The 18,024-nt window shown below is 29.6% G+C and overlaps 1 protein-coding gene across 1 annotated transcript; it reads right to left on the bottom strand.

Annotated features, from left to right (window-relative positions):
* Nucleotides 1–2,451: 2,451 nt before the first annotated feature.
* LOC121805394 (transcription factor bHLH139-like) lies at nucleotides 2,452–3,589 on the bottom strand. The gene is made up of 4 exons (XM_042205229.1): nucleotides 3,182–3,589; nucleotides 2,867–3,070; nucleotides 2,651–2,782; nucleotides 2,452–2,550 (listed from the first exon to the last, which is right to left on the bottom strand). The coding sequence occupies exons 1-4, from the start codon at nucleotides 3,587–3,589 to the stop codon at nucleotides 2,452–2,454; spliced, it is 843 nt and encodes a 280-aa protein (XP_042061163.1).
* Nucleotides 3,590–18,024: the final 14,435 nt, after the last annotated feature.

Raw genomic sequence — 18,024 nt, 5'->3', positions numbered from 1 at the left:
CTGAGTGTGAACTCTAAGGTTGAGTTGGTCCAAGTCAAAACACACACGCGGTCTTACTTCTTCGCCTCCTTATTAATTTTACAATTTCTATATTATCAAATAATTAATTCAATGTATTAGTAAAATTAATGGATTTTTTAAAAATATATCCAACTTGTGAATGTCATCTATTTAACTCATACATATACAATGCATCTAACTTTTTTTCTGAGAAAGAAGAGTACAATTCATCTACTTTGAGTGAACGTTTCGTAAATAAATGTGTTTCTAACGATTTTGGCATCTTGGAAAAGATATAATAATTGTATGAAAAGAGGGAAGGGGGGATGCATCATTTTTATATAAGTGATACACGTGTGAATAATAATATATAGTAGATCCAATACTAGAAATTTAGTGTACACTATTTACATGAGCAAGCATATAATCTTGAATTTTGTAAATAACTAAACTTTCTTCTATTGATGATTTTGTGATCATCAGAGGAAACAAGAAACCATTACTCGTCTATCTTTTTTTTAAAGAAAAATAGTACTACTACTTGTTTACTAAATATTGTATATGTGCATGAATGTATATTAGTGGGTAAAGTTTTGAACGTTTGGGAATTACAAAGAATTGACTTTTCGACCCAAATTTGGCCTAATTTTTGCTTGTAGAAATAAAAAGTCAAGTCATTAATAATTTTCTGGTAAAAATTAGGGATAAGAAATTAAAAATGCTGACTTCTAGATTAGTCATAAGTTATCAACTTGTGACAGGTCTTCATTTCCATGGTCAATGGAGTCTGGAGGGCTAACTCTTTTATGGTTCACCTAAACTTTTTGTTTATATATTTGCTAATTGCTACTATGATATTTTATGTCATTTTTTAGGAAATTACTATACGTTTCTTCGCAATTTGGTGACAACTTCTAGGGTGAATCATGCCCTAATAAATACTGTAATTAAAAGAGTGATGTTAGTTTCGACCTCTAAAACTATAAATAAAAAATTTGAAAATATATATTAACCTTTTAAAAAATTTATACTATTGGTATAAAATAAGTCGTACTCCACTAATTTAGTTTTTGCCTCTAGATAATTTTGGTAAGAAGAATAAGGGGAGCAAAAAATGATTAAATTCGAAGTTAGTTTGGGCTTTTGCAAATTCTTAGCCCAAAGGATTTAAAAGAAAAAGAAAAACCCAAAGATTAGCCCATCTTAAATATAAGTCAGAGGCTTGAGAATATGTAGTTAGGTTATGAAAATAGGCTAAATTGGTATCAAATTTAGGTAGAAACGAATGAGATCCATATCAATAGTATTAGATTTTTCTCAAATTTAATTTCATATCTCAAATTTGATAAAATTTTACCATCAATTTAGAGAGAAATTAGATATATGTTATCGAATTAAATACACCATAAATTATAAAATCGTGCTCTTGTTATGAATAAAGTTCTGCCTATAGTTGTTATAAAGAGCCAAAATTTGTGTGCGGCAGTTCGCAGCTTGTGGATGGCCGAACTCATTAAGCATCAATTAATATTGACAGTTGGAGTGATTAATATTCTATTATGCATGATTATTAATCATAATTAAGACTTCATTATGGATTAATTGTAGTAAATTATTTATTCTCACTTTCTGATTATATTATGCATGATTATTAATCTTTAAGAATTTGTTGGCATCTAATTAAAAGTTATTAATTAGTACCACCTCTGTAGCTATAAATTTGTCACGTATTTCTATTCTTGTATGCCGCTAAAAATTTGTCATCTTTCACTTCTATCATTTTTGACAGTGGGCCCCACATTCCATCAACTCATTCTCACTCACATTTTATTATAAAATTAATATATAAAAGTAGGATCCACGTGCCACTAACTTTTTCAATCTACTTTCTATTATATTTATTAAAACTCATGTCGGGTCAAATGATGACAAATTATAAGGGACCGAGGGACGGAGTATATAGTTGTGTTATATGATTTCATAGTTTGACAGATGATGACTTGAGTTTGCCTCTTGTTGTCCAGAATTTTAATCTTATTCAGATCGTGATATTTTATTTGTAACTTCATTTCTTTTGTAAAATACAATCTAGTTAGCATATCAAACATATATCATCTTGAACAATTAATTTGATATGATTAATAATTTGTGGTTGTATTGATTTGATCTCTTAATCTATTTAATCTATTGGTAGGATAATGAAATTTGTGGATCAAATTATATCAACATAAGTGTACATCAAAATGCTCAACATAAATTTACCAAAATGCCGATCACATTACATAATCAAAGAGGATAGCTATACACTTGAATCAGTACCAATGAATTTGGATACTTATTATTGGACCTTCCTCCAAATTGGTATCCCAAAAAATTTAATTTTTTCATGTAATACTTTTTAAGAGAATATAGCCTCATTTGGTTTAAAATTCAGCAATATAACTCTTGATTCTATTGCCTCAGATTTGAACAAAGCTTTTCATAGATGCCCATGTCCATTCCATTGTAAGCAAGTGGAGCATACATCCACATATTATCAGAGCTCAGCAACTGAATAAAACCACACAAATATTAATAAATAAATAAATAAATAAATAAAACATGTAAAGAAATCAAATTGTATGATGTAAAAATTGCATAAAATTTATACCTTAATTTGAAGCTGCAAAAATTTGACATATTGCACAGCTTCTTCCAACATTGTGCTAATGTCAACCTTTGTTCCATTGGGAACAAGATTCTGCAAGATCTTCAATCTCTCGTTGATTCTCTCTCTTCTTCTCTGAAAAAACAAACATAAAACATTAATTTAAAACCCTTAATTATCTCCATTAGATTGAGATGTTAATTATGATTGTATACTTACCCTTGCATAGAGGCTTTGTGGATCAGTTGCAGATCCTCTACTAGCTCTGCCTTTCGCTTTCGTGCTCGAGTTCTTGATTTCTTCATTGACAAGTTCTTGAGAAGCATTTGACTCATCTTCAGAGGTGTATCCATTCATTTCTTCTTCATTATTCTTTTCTTGAACCATTTTCTTCCCTTTTTTTGACTGCACTTTTTTATTTTTCTGTGCCTGCACCATATTTAATAAGTCTCTCAATCAATCTACTATACATACATACATACATACATACCTATATAGAAGAAAATTCAGACAATGTGAAAATTCTACACTCACATTTCTTGGTCTTTTCTTAGGATTTTGTGGCGGGAAATCCTCGGACTTCCTCTTCAAATCGGCCGTTTCCAAAGGCGGATTTTCGCCTTTGGAACGTGGAAACTCTCCGGCATTGTTGTGAAAATTCATGATCATGGATTCGAATGAGTTGGTATCGTGATGATAGGCAGCATTGAGAGGAGGCTGATGATGAATGTTGAGGAAAAGGGCTTCGTCGAATTCGGTAGTGTTGCTGCTTTCTTGAGAGATGGAGCAGAAGTTGGTTTGATCGGAGGGGATAAATGAGGGTGATGGAGTCTCACCGCCGCCGCCGTGTTGGTGAAAGAGATCAAGATTTTCGCCGCCGCTCGAAAAGATTTGGCTCAGAGATTCCCATTCTTCATCCAGAAAAGATCCTGCAATTTCCATCTTTTCTCAACAAGAAATGTTTTGGTATCTTGTTAGAAATGAGATATTGGTTTGATGTTGGAAATGTGGAGGAATTGGTTTGATATTTATATAGGAGATTAAGGGGGGAAAGAATAGTAGTAGAAGTGATTGACTTCATTTTTTTTATTGCATTATTTTTGGTTACCAAATTAATGTATCCCAACATGCAACTCTCTTTCTCCTCCCTCTCTATGATAGTTATAAGTTTATATTAACTATCTCACCTAATTAATCATTTGATCACGACTAACTATAACCTAATTAATGATATTAATGTTTATGAATTTATTGATTATTAAGTATGTGATGTCATTTGGGACTAATGAGTAAATGGGCAGAATTTATTTTAAGGATATGATTTGAATCGTCTTCTTATCGGATATACAGTGGATGTTTACTAAATCGATTTAGATTTATTAAGGATAAGATTTTAATGTTACATCTGGTTCAATCTTTTTTTTTCAATTGTCATCAGAAACTCATTTGTTTAACTTTTCTCATTAATTAAAGTATATAATTAGTCGTAGTTAATTAATTAATTGAAACTATATATCTGTTGAATACCCCAATTTTACTTTTGAATTGAATTCATAGATCCCTTCATTGGAATCAACTGGGATACAAATTGTATATATAATCTTAAAATATGTGGTGTTGCATATATAACATTATGATTGTATCATGAATAAGATCGTTATTAAGCTAATTCATCGTGAAAAATATAAATTAATATTCTAGTATATATTATTTAAATTCATATTTCATGTGCTCACGCTCCATCTAAGATTATATGTAATCACATTGAAACATGTACACAGAACAAGTTTAATTAAATCAAGATGGATTAGAATCATATCCCATAATTGATGGGATGGTCCATCCATCTTCTTCCCGATTTAAGTATTGTTTTCTTTTATGTTACTTCATCCGTCGACGAAATAATGTCTCAATTTGCTATTTTGGAACGTTCACAATTTAAAATCTCACTTATATTTTTTCGTTTTAGGTAGTGAGTCTCACACTCCACTAAATTCTTACACTCACATTCTACTGTAAAATTAAGTATATAAAAGTGAAACTTATATTCACTAATTTTTTCCATCACTTTCCGTCACAATTCTTAAAACACATGCGAATTAAAGTAAGACTATAAATCATGGACGGAGGAAGTACAAAATATTCAAATAGAAAAAGATGAATAGTGTAATATCAATATAGCAGCATTTCAGTATATAAATAGTGTAAAAAACGAAATCAACATATCAATAGAATAAAATGACATATCACATTGAAACAAGAAAAACACAATCAAATGAACAACAATCATCTCCAGAGCCTTTGTCCTAGCGCCAAGGAGCTTAGACATTATTGTATAAGGTGTCGAGTTTGAGCTCTCTTGACATCAGTTATCGTTATTTATTAACCTCATCCACCAAAAATGACGGGTGTAACAACAGTTTGAAACTACAAAAAAACTCCAGACAACTACGATTACATAAAAGTATTTTAACAAAAAAAAACTCCAGAAATAAGTGGGCTTTTTTGATGATGATCGATCGTGGCGATGAGTATGAAATATTTGCGTAGCAACACAATAACTATCCGACATGATTCCCGCGAACATCGCACTTTGCCTTAAACCTAACCTTTGACAACCGTACTTCATCATAATATTTATTTATTACTCTATATTTATCAAATTAACGGTTTTATAACTTCAAAATGTTGTTAAATTTTGCGAAAAACAATATAGTAGTAGTTCTAACCATGAGTTGTCCAATTAGCTTTAATGGTCCAAAATCACAAACTATTTTTGGTGTGTATCAAATTATAGTTAGTATCTTTTCCCTTTAATTTAATGTACTTTTTATGTATTTCATAAACTCACTTTGGTGTTAATGGATTCGCGTAGGTCGTGGCTCAATGGACAGCGAAGAAAGGGCAGAGTTCGGAGAAAAATAGAGAGTTGAGTTAAGTGCACTGACTGTCCGGACGAAAGATAAAGCAAACAGGCCGTGCAAGGTAATCGCAGTCGTTCCATGTGCTGGATAGGCCAAGTACGCGATCCGAGCCCTAAGTGGCCTTGAGTCCAAAAACTTCCACACATACCGTGTGGTTGCACCTCCGACCACAGGACCCATGTACTAAGACGATATTGGTTTTGAGAGGATTTATTTATTGCATTTATATAATTTATTCTTGATTTAATTTTTTTTACGGACATACTTGTTTGAAATTTACAACTAAAACAAAAAAAATTGTGTTGAATTTTACCAATGGTTTTAGAAAAAATAAAATACTCACATGTTCGAGGTGTTTGCACATTGATGATCATATATAGTTGGAATTATTCAAAACAAGATCCATAAAATCAAATATTCCGTACTACGTTTCGATCAATCAATTTCGATCAAGATAAAACCACATGAGATTAGGTATATCATCTTCGAATTCCTTGCATTATCTTATTATTCTATGTGACCAACCCATGTTGCAAATATAAGTATTTATATATATATATATATAGGGGAGCGTTATTCTCCTTTTCACATCTTAGATCCTTTTTCCTTCTTAATAATACGCGTTAGATCTAAGGCATCAACGGATCAGATTGATTCTATAAAACTGGTTCCGTGTTGCATTATAGAAGGTGGTTGTATGCATTACAGGGTTATTATTGACATTTGACGGAAAAGTAACTGCCACATTTTGGTATCTGCGAATAATGCACCACATGATCACGAGTAATGCATATAATTGACTATATAATGCACAATATGTGAACTGCAATGCATACGAATAAGATGTACCATGTTATGATGTTTGGTCACACGTTTCTTGTTTCCCCTAAGGGTTTAATAAGCTTAGGGGCTAGGGTATAGTACGTAGACATGTATGTAATCTTCACATGGTAACGAGTAATGAATATAATTGACTATATAATGCACAATTTGTGAACTGCAATGCATACGAACAAGATGTGCTGTGTTATGATGTTTGACACACGTTTCTTGTTTCCCCTAAGGGTTTAATAAGCTTAGGGGCTAGGGTATAGTACGTACGCATTAATAACAAATTATAAAATGATATGAATAATTCACCAAATTGTCACGAGTAATGGATGTTATTAACTATATAATGCACAATATGTGAACTGCAATGCATACGAATAAGATGTACCATATTATGATGTTTGACACACGTTTCTTGTTTCCCCTAAGGGTTTAATAAGCTTAGGGGCTAGGATATAGTACGTAGACATTACTAATAAATTATTGTTATTGGAATATACGTATGTGCATTATTTGGTTTAGGTAGTGCATTATGTAGCTGTTAATTGTCATTATCTCAGTTTATTATGCATTATTAGAGGTATTGTGTATATGAGTTAATCAACGGATTGAAGATTACATACGTGCATTTAGTAATGTCTACGTACTATACCCTAGCCCCTAAGCTTATTAAACTCTTAGGGGAAACAAGAAACGTGTGTCAAACATCATAACATGGTACATCTTATTCGTATACATTGCAGTTCACATATCGTGCATTATATAGTTAATAACATCCATTACTCGTGACAATTTGGTGAATTATTCGTATCGTTTTATAATTTGTTATTAATGCGTACGTACTATACCCTAGCCCCTAAGCTTATTAAAGCCTTAGGGGAAACAAGAAACGTGTGTCAAACATCATAACACAGCACATCTTGTTCGTATGCATTGCAGTTCACATATTGTGCATTATATAGGCAATTATATGCATTACTCGTGACCATGTGGTGCATTATTCGTAGCGGTTTCCAGTCATTATTAGATTACTATTGTACCCTCATAATGCACAAAATAGGACAAATAATGCAACACGGGATTAATTACCCAATGTTGATCTTGACCGTCCATTTCTCTAATTTAATGGCTGATATTAAGAAGAAAAAAGGAGGAAATATAGGAAAAGGAAATGAATACATCCCTATATATATATATATATATATATATATATATAGAGTCCCATTATTCACAAATCCACTCTTAAAGACCGAACCACCGAACCATACCAAATTAGGGTTTTTTGATCTAGGTTTTTATGGATGAGAGGCACAAATTTATAATTTATTTTCACCTTCATCACGAGCCTATTTTAATTCATCCGAAGGTAAATAAGTCATACAAACATGTTACAAAGATTTAAATTCATTCCAGTAGGTTTTTACTTCATTCCAGTAGGTTTTTACTTCATTCCAGTAGGTTTTTACTTCATTCCAGTACGTAAATGCGGTTTCGCCGTCGCGTGTCGTTCTTTCTCTCTACAATATCTATCACCACCGCCACAACGCTGATATGATGTAATAAACACATGGAATGATGCAATAAATTATTGGAATGAAGTATTTGAAGTCCTACTGGAATGAAGTAAAAACCTTATCCAATGAAGTAATAACGTTTCTGAATGAAGTAATAAACGCACTTGAATAAATTGCATTTTTTAATGTAAATAAAGTAAAAACTCAGGTCAATGAATTCAAATGAAACATATGTTGAATCATTTCAAAACCTACTGGAAGAAAGTAAAAACATGTTGTAGTTTCAAGGTATTACGTACGGAATGAAGTAATAAACCTATACAATGAAGTAAAATGGGCTTGTAATGAAGACCGAAAAATTTACACAGTAGCACATCTCATCAAAAAAACTAGATCTAATGGCCCAGATTTGGTCTCTAGTTCGGTCTTTAAAATTGGTTCGACATTGATCATCACAACTCTATATATATATATATATATATATATATATATGTTAAGGTCCTTCGCAGTTTTTCAGTCTAATGTTCTTTTTAATCACAGCTCTTGGATCCTTGAATTGGATGGTTGTAATGATCTGCATTATTTGACGAAAAATTTGCATTATTAGTCGGTGTGCATTATTCAACTGAAAATCTGCATTATTAAATGACACGTGGCATTAATCTAACCGTCGGATGACAAAATTGTGGGGTTGATATTAAAAAAATAATAGAACAAAAGATACAAAAAGGAAATGAATACATCCATATATATATATATATATATATATATATATATATATATATATATATGGAGATGATCAAAATAAAAATGCATTTAAATCCAGAAATGCAGCCCTTGGATGCTTGAATTGGATGGTTGTGATGATCTGCATTATTTGACAAAAAATTTGCATTATTAGTCGGTGTGCATTATTCAACTGAAAATCTGCATTATTACACTATAATGGTGCATTATTAGTCGGTGTGCATTATTCAACTGAAAATCTGTATTATTAAATGACACGTGGCATCAATCTAACCGTCGGATTACAAAATCGTGGGGCTGAGATTAAAAAAACAATAGAACAAAAGATACAAAAAGGAAATGAATACATCCCTATATATATATATAGGGAGATGATCAAAATAAAATGCATTTAAATCCAGAAATGCAGCCCAAATCTTGGCCCTATGATTAGATGATCAATAATTAACCAAAAACACGGAAGGTCATAATTAAGCAATTTTAGGTCATATTATAATATTTAGGTTTAATGTCATGCTAAGATCATTTTAGGTCATGCTTTGGTAGCATGACCTAAAAATTAACTAACTATAAACTAAAAGTGCCCTACGTATGATATTGTTCTGCGTTTCTGTATTTAAATCTAGTTTTGCATATATATATATATATTTGATCTAGTAATCGATCAATCACACCTGTTCACAACATGTATATGGTGGTGGTCTATTGTACCCATAAAAAATACAAAATAATTTTACCATCTTTTTATTTTGGGATATTTACAAATTAGTACCAGTACTTCCTCCGATCCTCATTAGAAGTCCAATTTTTTACTAGTGCGGGTTTTAAAAAATTATTTGATTTTATAAATAAAAGTGATAGAAAAAGTTAGTGCAATGTGGGTACTACTTTTATACTCTCTCATTTCCTTAAAAGTATGAATTATTCTCTTATTAGTTGGTCCTTGAAAAGTGTGAACTTTCTAATTTTGGAATAGTTAAACAACATAATACCCTTACACATTATTTTATTTACAACTTATATCATTACACTATACTATTAATGATGTGGAGCTCACTCTCCACTAACACTTTCATTTATTTCTCTCTTACACTAACCCTTTCATTTATTTCTCTCTTACTTTACCTATTATGCATTAAAATCAAATCAAATATTCATACTTTTCAGGGACGGATGAAGTATATTAATTTTATAATAAAATGTGAGTGAAGTGAGTTAGTGGAATGTGGGGTCCACTTGCCAAAAATAATTAATTGAAATCAAACTTATAATGAAAACTAAATTAAAATTGCAAAATGAAACCTCTTATTGGAACCGAAGGACACTTTTTTGAAAATAAGATAAATACAAAATACAATTAGAATATTTAAGCAATTAACGTAAATGTCTCGAAGTGCCATGATTATCAATTAGAATATAGACAAATTGATAATCATGTCTCATAAATAATTGAAAACCTTCTCCTCCCCTTTTTTTATAGATAAATGCATATAATTTAAAGTTCGTGCCACAAAGGATTCTGATCCAAAATTTTTGACCTTAGACATTAATTACCTCTCTATCGCTTGGCCAACTCATACATACGAACGATAACATTTTCCCCTTATAAGGTCTTTAAATGGCTCATTTTTAACAAGATATTCGAACATACTCAAGTCAGTGAGTGCAAAATCCTTCTTATAGTCCTATATATCCTATAAAATGAGTGGATAACTCTGCCTTTATAAGTCCTTTTAATGTATTTTTGCCAAAAGATTGTTCGGATAATTTAATTTCCAAAAGAGGTACTTCACTTGCCTACATCTTAATTTGATAATTTAAGGATGAATTTTAAAGTTGATATGTAAAATCAATTTATAGGTAAATCACGCATTTAAAAGAAAATTCGATTTTAAATCCCACCACATATCCATGTTGGAATTATTATACATGATTTGAGTTATAATATATACTCAAATTATATTATGTAGTGGGAATTATTTTGTGTTTGGGCTGGCTACATGTTTATGAGATATTAGGAAGATTCATATCCATCAAAATAGTATTATCTATGTGGTTAAAAAAATGTTGGTGGACATTACACATACAGGTGTTATAATAGTGAACTTGAGATTATGTGGCAAGGAAAAGCACAATAATAGTATTTATTATGAAGAGGGAGTTCCTAGCTGTGATATCTCAATTAAAAAAAATTTAAATTAACGGTTCATTAAAAACACAAGTTTCTTAATCAATAAATCAAAATTTATTTAGATTAGATGAACTTAGCCACCTTTGATTCCGCCGTTCTTACCGCTTCAACTCCGCCACAGATACTATCAATTCCCATAAAATGAACAATTAATTTACTAATTACCATTCTCTTAAAAAAGTTGCTTAGACATATAATTTTATCTTATCATGTTACTAATTATTTTTTCAAAATGTGAGTATTTTCTTCTTTCTTTTTAGGAGATTGTTACTTGGTTCTGTGATTAACTACATAGTACGTTAAATTTGACGAGTTGGACTTTTATTAACATTGTATAATACATCAACCAGAGAGAAAAAAAGAGTAAAAGAGTAATCGAAACATAAATGGGGGACTAACAAAAAACATGCTCTCATAAACATGTTTTAACATTCATCGATTATAGGTCGATGTACAAATTAATATGTAATGTATGCGATCAACCTATTATATTATGTCAAGAAAAAACCAATTAATCTATAAAAACCATAACATTTTCAATAAGAATATCCCAGCTTACCTAGCACACATCTAACTAACTCTAGCAAGAATTTATTTAATTTTTTTTTTTTTTTTAAAGAATTTATTTAATTTGGAATCAAGTATTATACACATAAATAAAGATAATAGGAGAATTTAATAAAAATGATAAGTATTGGAAACTTCTTAGCAAGTAGTACTACATAAATTTCCTTCCCACTGCACGATCGCCATCGACGATGGGGGAAGCCCCAAACAAAAAATTCTGTATAGTAGTATTAAATAATATGGGAATAATATCTAATTATCTATAGTTCCATTTGTTCCTAATTTAATAATTAAAGCCCTAAAATCAGATATTGTTCTGTCTCTTTAAATTCTTTAGGGCTTAGTTTGGCCGGCTCTGCACGACTGGGGTGGGGGGTAGTTACATCATTTTTTTTTTCGACTAATTCTGCTCGACCGGACTTGCGGATTAAGGCCGAAAATCTCCCGGCGGGTGGCGGGGTCATTTTAATTAAGACATTAATCATCAATTATTATATTGCATATAAACTAAATTAATTAAGATTCGAAGAATGACAGCTAATCTTTTTGTCTGATCAAACTAAGTTACCTAATTCGGGACACGCGTATTCACGGGATTAAACCACGTATCCCTTTTTTTATAAAGGGCAGTATAAATGACAGATCTCTATTCAAATTATTTTTGTTTGTGATGTTTATTTTCTTATCGTGGGAATTTGCAGCTGGTACCTTTGATAAGCTATAAGTAAATTTACAATCCTATGAAATAGCATGATAATGAATTATGTTTAAAATACAAATATAAACAAACTTTTTTTTAATAGAATATAACATTCTCAAAGCCAAAAAAAATTGGTGACAATTCAAATATAAAAAACAATACGTATATCATATATCAAAGGATTAACACAAAAGCTAATAAATTAAATTTGTTTGTAATTACCCAAGTCCGTCATTTTAGTTGGTAATTTTTTTCCGTTGTTAAAGTATTCAATCAAATTAAATGACCCTAAGGAATGCATGAATTTAAAAACAACATTATGAATAATATAATGAACATAAATAGTATAAACCATCAATCACACACCTAAAATTGCTTAAATATTGCGATAAAAATAAATTTATATTCTAGTGCGCTTAAGTTACATGGATGATCGACGCTACATGATTGTATTATTCAAGTAACTAGGTGTATTAATTAAAAGTTAATTATTTAGTGATAGTGATGGCACTTGAAGTTAAGGACTTAATTTTTTTTAACCCCTCTATTGACTTATCTTGTCAACTAAGAGCTGGAGCTACAGTCTTCAGCCCATAATTAGCATATACTTTTATAATTTATATATTAAATAATGTTATCTTTTACTACCAACTTTATGATAGTAATTATTCAACTTAATTTGCTCTTAAGGCAATACACAATCATTAAACGGAATTTGTAAATCAATTATATATATATATATATATATATATATATATATATATATATATATATATATATATATATATATATATATATATATATATATATATCAGTTGCCCCTTCAAAAACAAAAAAAACTATATTAGTCCTTCCACTTATTTAGCATGGCACATTTACTATTTATATCTTTGGAGTTTCTATAGGTACTAAAATATACCTAGTTTATATGGGATATATGCGAACTACTAATATTTTATCACATATCTTGTAAAGTTGTACTCGATTTTGTATTGTGTTAAAATTTTAATTATGTTTTGATTCTGATAAGATATAATAAGGTGCATTGCATTATTTCTTTTGAGGATAAATGCAACTTTAATGTTGTACAAGACATATTACTATATATCTCTATTTCTTAATTAATTATTTATTGAGATGAGATAATTAATTATAACTTGGTTGTATCTTGATTCTTGAGGGGCATTCTTGTCAATTAATAACGTTGGATCAATTCCGGCTAATAGTATGTACAAATATTATTGGTTTTAGTATTTTACAGAATTAATATAGTACTATTATATGATGCAATTAAAGAACAAATTTATATTTATATAGTTAAATTAATGCTGTTGAAATAGTGTGAATTAGATAAGTTTAAGGTGGCCTCTTGAACTAATCATGGACTTGGGCTTGGCGGCCTAAAACACACCGTCCCAAATTTTAAAATACACCTAATTAAATCATTAATTTCACAATTAATTGTAGTCTTAAAATACACCGAATAAATTTCATTAACTGTATAAATATTTATTCTATGCCGCCAAACTATTATTTGTTTTATGGATAATACATATTATTATCCAGCACAATATGATAATATATGCAGTGATTTTTTTTATATTTTATGTGACTCGAAAGATTTATGTATAAAACATGGTTCATGATATATTATGCCAAGCTATTGAATTATAAATGCATACACCACCTCTACAATATAAATCTTATTTTTACTATTTAGTAGTATTAAACTATCATAATTTCACCCTTCCACTATGAATTAATTAATTAAGTTACTCAAATTTAATTTTCGTACAAACAATTATTTTTATAAAATGATAGTTTTACACTTTTACTTCTAATAAATCAAACATATCAATACCTCGAAAAATCATATTTTATCTCGTAGAAAGCAACACGGTTTTCTAATTAAGCAATATGTATTGTATTATTTCGTGCTGTTTAACCAATTGATTCCGCCCTATCATTATATTTTAATTTTGTGTATTAATGGCGACAATTATATTTTATATAGACATTTTCTTTATAATATTATTAGTAGAGCTATTGAAAAATGGGCCGACTACACTGGAAAATATAACTATTTGAACAAAATGAGTATTTATGACAAAATTGATAGATTTGGGTGACCGTTGAATAAAATTTTATGGGGAAAATATCAATTGAAAAAGGAATGTTTCTGTTTAAGGAGAAAAAATTAAAATATTAATTGGGATTGGAATTGAATTGCTTTTATTATATAGCTTATGATTCCAAAACATTAGTATATCAAATAAGTTGGTACTGTTGTAGTATGACTTTTACTAATGTATACTGTATATTATTATTGACCTTTTATTTTGGTAAAGTAATATACTTTAAAAATCATGATTGATATAGTGATTGGTCAAATCTACATTAAATTAACTGGCATACCTCTATTTCTACATCAGGATACATGCATCAGTACAGTACATAAAATTACATTCCTCTTTGCGAAAGTACACTATCAAAATAATACTGTACACATTATAAAATAGACATAAACAATTTAATAATTACTCATATTGCTTGCACTTTTCGTTTTAAGTTGCTAATTTAAGATTTGAATAATTAATAGTATAATTAAAACAGTATTTTAAGTATAATAAGAAAACATTTAATAAAAGAATAATTAATTAACTCCATTAATAATTTAATTAAATACTTTAATTTTAGTTAAAATAGAAATAGTATAATTAGTTTGGGACGAGATGAAACATAAAAGTGCGTATAGCATGGAATAGAGATGGGTGCGTTAAAATGACAGCACCTCTTAAAGTAACACCATATCACCATTCCTAGCCAATCATTTGTACACGTGAACGAATAATCAGCTGCCATGTGGCAATAATAAAAAATGTTTAAGGGTAAATTTTCTCGGCCAGCAATATCCAATACGCTAGACAACAATCTATAGATTGCTCTATTGCTGTGTAGCGTTTATAATATTGCTGGATACGTGGTGTCACAATATAACTTTAAGAGGTGTTGTCATTTTAACACAAACCGGAATGGAGATAGTACTAATTAGACATATTTATTAAAAATTAATATGCACTTATCAAGGAAAAAATAAACTTGGCTTTTTTTAAGAATAAACATAACATATAATCATAAATTGTAGTGGGAATTGAACGGATACTGTAGTGTTCTATCAGTACAACACTCGGCTCAACACTATTGAACATATTTAATATTGACCGAAATTTATTATCACTTTCTAAAATATTGTTGTAGTTTAAATTTGTTGTCACTCATTACTATGAAATATTTGAAATTTGTAAAATTTGACAATCTTATAGCTGTAGTTTGCTATGTGAACTCAAACTGGAAGAATTTTTCTTGCCGACACAATTGCAGTTGAAACCTGAGGAGAAAAACAATAAAGAATACAAACAATTAATTAATAATTTTATAGTCATTTTATCGGCATAAACTGTGATCTTTTCAAAGAAATTTGTCATGTACCTTTATTTGACTAAAATCCTTCTCTAAGGAATCTATTAACAAGTACGTATAATTAAATTATATTCCATGTCAACGCCAGATTCTTATGTAGTAGTAGTACTTATAATAAAGTCATCTTTTTATGTAGAATATATTAGGTAAAAAAAATTACTACTACTATATTACATGTGCTATTATATATCCATATTCAGTCGATGTTTTTTATTTTTTATTTGATAAATAATCCGTATTTCTTTATTTTGGCCCAACCCAAACCAATAAAATTATGAGGAGTATTTTTATGAATTTTTGACCAAAAGTGGCCCATCTTTTTTTTTGGCCCATTGTGATTCTGAAATGATTTCAAGTAGTAGTACTGTAGTACTATTCACAATGGGATTTACCTTTCAACTATGTTCATTTTTAGTCTCAATTTTAATTTTAAATTTAATTTAGACTGAATTTTAAAAAAATATAATATTGTAGTCCTAATATATTTTTAATTAGAAATTAAAGCAAATTTGATTGCCATCTCTTCATTCTCCTAATATAGCATCACTCAATTTTATTACTACAACTATTTATCAATGATATGACGGATAAACGTACGATGGATAATTTTGTAAGCCATAACGACAAATTAGCTAACGCATGCACGTTTAGATGTTGTGCCGTAATTATTTCTTTAAGCGATAACTACAAAATAAATGACACATGCAATATTTACAAGTCCGTTAAGGTGTTAAAATAAGCGCTCTCTCGTATCTATATCGATTTTAGTTCTTCCAACATCATTGTATATGGCGGCGCCGCCATTATGTAGACGACCAATTGTGTTCCCCATTCATTTTTCGGCTCCGAAAAATTAGCGTGGCTCAGGCGATCGTCACAACTTTTTTCGCAATCATACATTTTTAATAATTAAAGGATATAAATAAAAAAATGTTCCTCAAACTATGACAGTACCAAGACTACCATGTAAACTTTTTTTTTCCAAAAAATGAATTAATGACACATTTTATACAAAATCGAGAGTACTAAATTATACTTGAAATTAAACCGGAATTACCAAATTACTAACAAGTTAGCTAAAAATTGTTCACCTTCTCAAGATTTTAATTAACTAGTGGGTTGAGATAGGCATCTTTATTTTTGGATGTAAAATCTTCATGCTTTGAATGTGACTATGTTATCATTATTCTTTCTCAATTTGTTTTTTCTATGATTCTATTTCTCATTTTTTTTTCAGTATAATCCGGAAAAAAGGTTCCAAGAAGCATACTTTTGGTTTATGTATCGAATACCAAGAAAATGATGATGGGCGACTTGGAATGAGGTGGGTGTAAGGTAGATAACTCCAAACAATTAATTCTATAAAACACAAATTTCAGTGTCATTTCTAACAAATTTTGATTCTTTTTTATCTACAATAAAAGTTATTTTGCATGCGTAGAAAAGAAAAGCTGGATGGGTAAAATACGAAATTTTCAATAAATTTGATTTTTTTTTGTTGAATGTGTAAACTATGAAATTTAGTTTCATAAAAATATACTCTATTTCTTTATATAGTTATACAAAAAAGGGAGTTGTGTTATGAAAGTTGTCTATACATACTCTTTTCCCTATGGCACACGAGAGTGTGCATGCTTAATTGCTTATTCGCTTTTAAAAATTATTTATTAAATTCTTATGTCATCTTTTCTACTTAGATGGCCCACATTTTGTTTCCTTCACAATAAAAGGTGGGACCATACAGTTTATCCACACACCTCATAATAGAAATAGAACTTTTTATTAAATACCATTATCTAACTTTTACTCGGATTAAGTTCGTGTGCATAAAAAAGTGAGCATGGTCCTATGTAGTATTAGATTTAATTATGAATAATATTATAATTATGTAATATTAATAATTAAATTTCTCTGTCCTTCCCTTATTTAAAATTTAAGAATAATAATGCGTGGGAATTTATATATGTGGAGGAGTTCCGAAATATCCTATATTACTTTATGGTTTCTATAGCTCGATCGTCACATGCATTCCTTTCATTAAAATATCACTCCATGCAACTATAAACCAAAAAAAAAACATCTGAACAACAACTACAATTGAAATATTTTGTGTAAAATAATACTCATGCTAGCATAAAATATCTCGTAGATGTAGAAAAAAAATGAGATAATTCTAGAGAAGTGAATGAGAGATGAATCAGGAATTAATTAAATCTCTTAATTAATAGTACTAGGAAGATTGTATTCCACAATAATTAATGACGAAATAGTGACTCATTGTATATTTAAGGGTGACATGGAATTATTAATTATAATAAACGAATACTTGCTTATGAAATAGTACTCCAAATTGTTACTCCATTTATTTCATTCTAAATTATTTGGAAAAGAGCTAATTAATTAACTCTTTTGAAGATAGCATT

Source organism: Salvia splendens, chromosome 1 (genome assembly GCF_004379255.2).
Source record: "Salvia splendens isolate huo1 chromosome 1, SspV2, whole genome shotgun sequence".
NCBI classification, from domain to species: domain Eukaryota; kingdom Viridiplantae; phylum Streptophyta; class Magnoliopsida; order Lamiales; family Lamiaceae; genus Salvia; species Salvia splendens.
The sequence above is the reverse complement of the archived record's forward strand: the minus strand, read 5'-3'. Positions and strand labels throughout refer to the sequence as shown.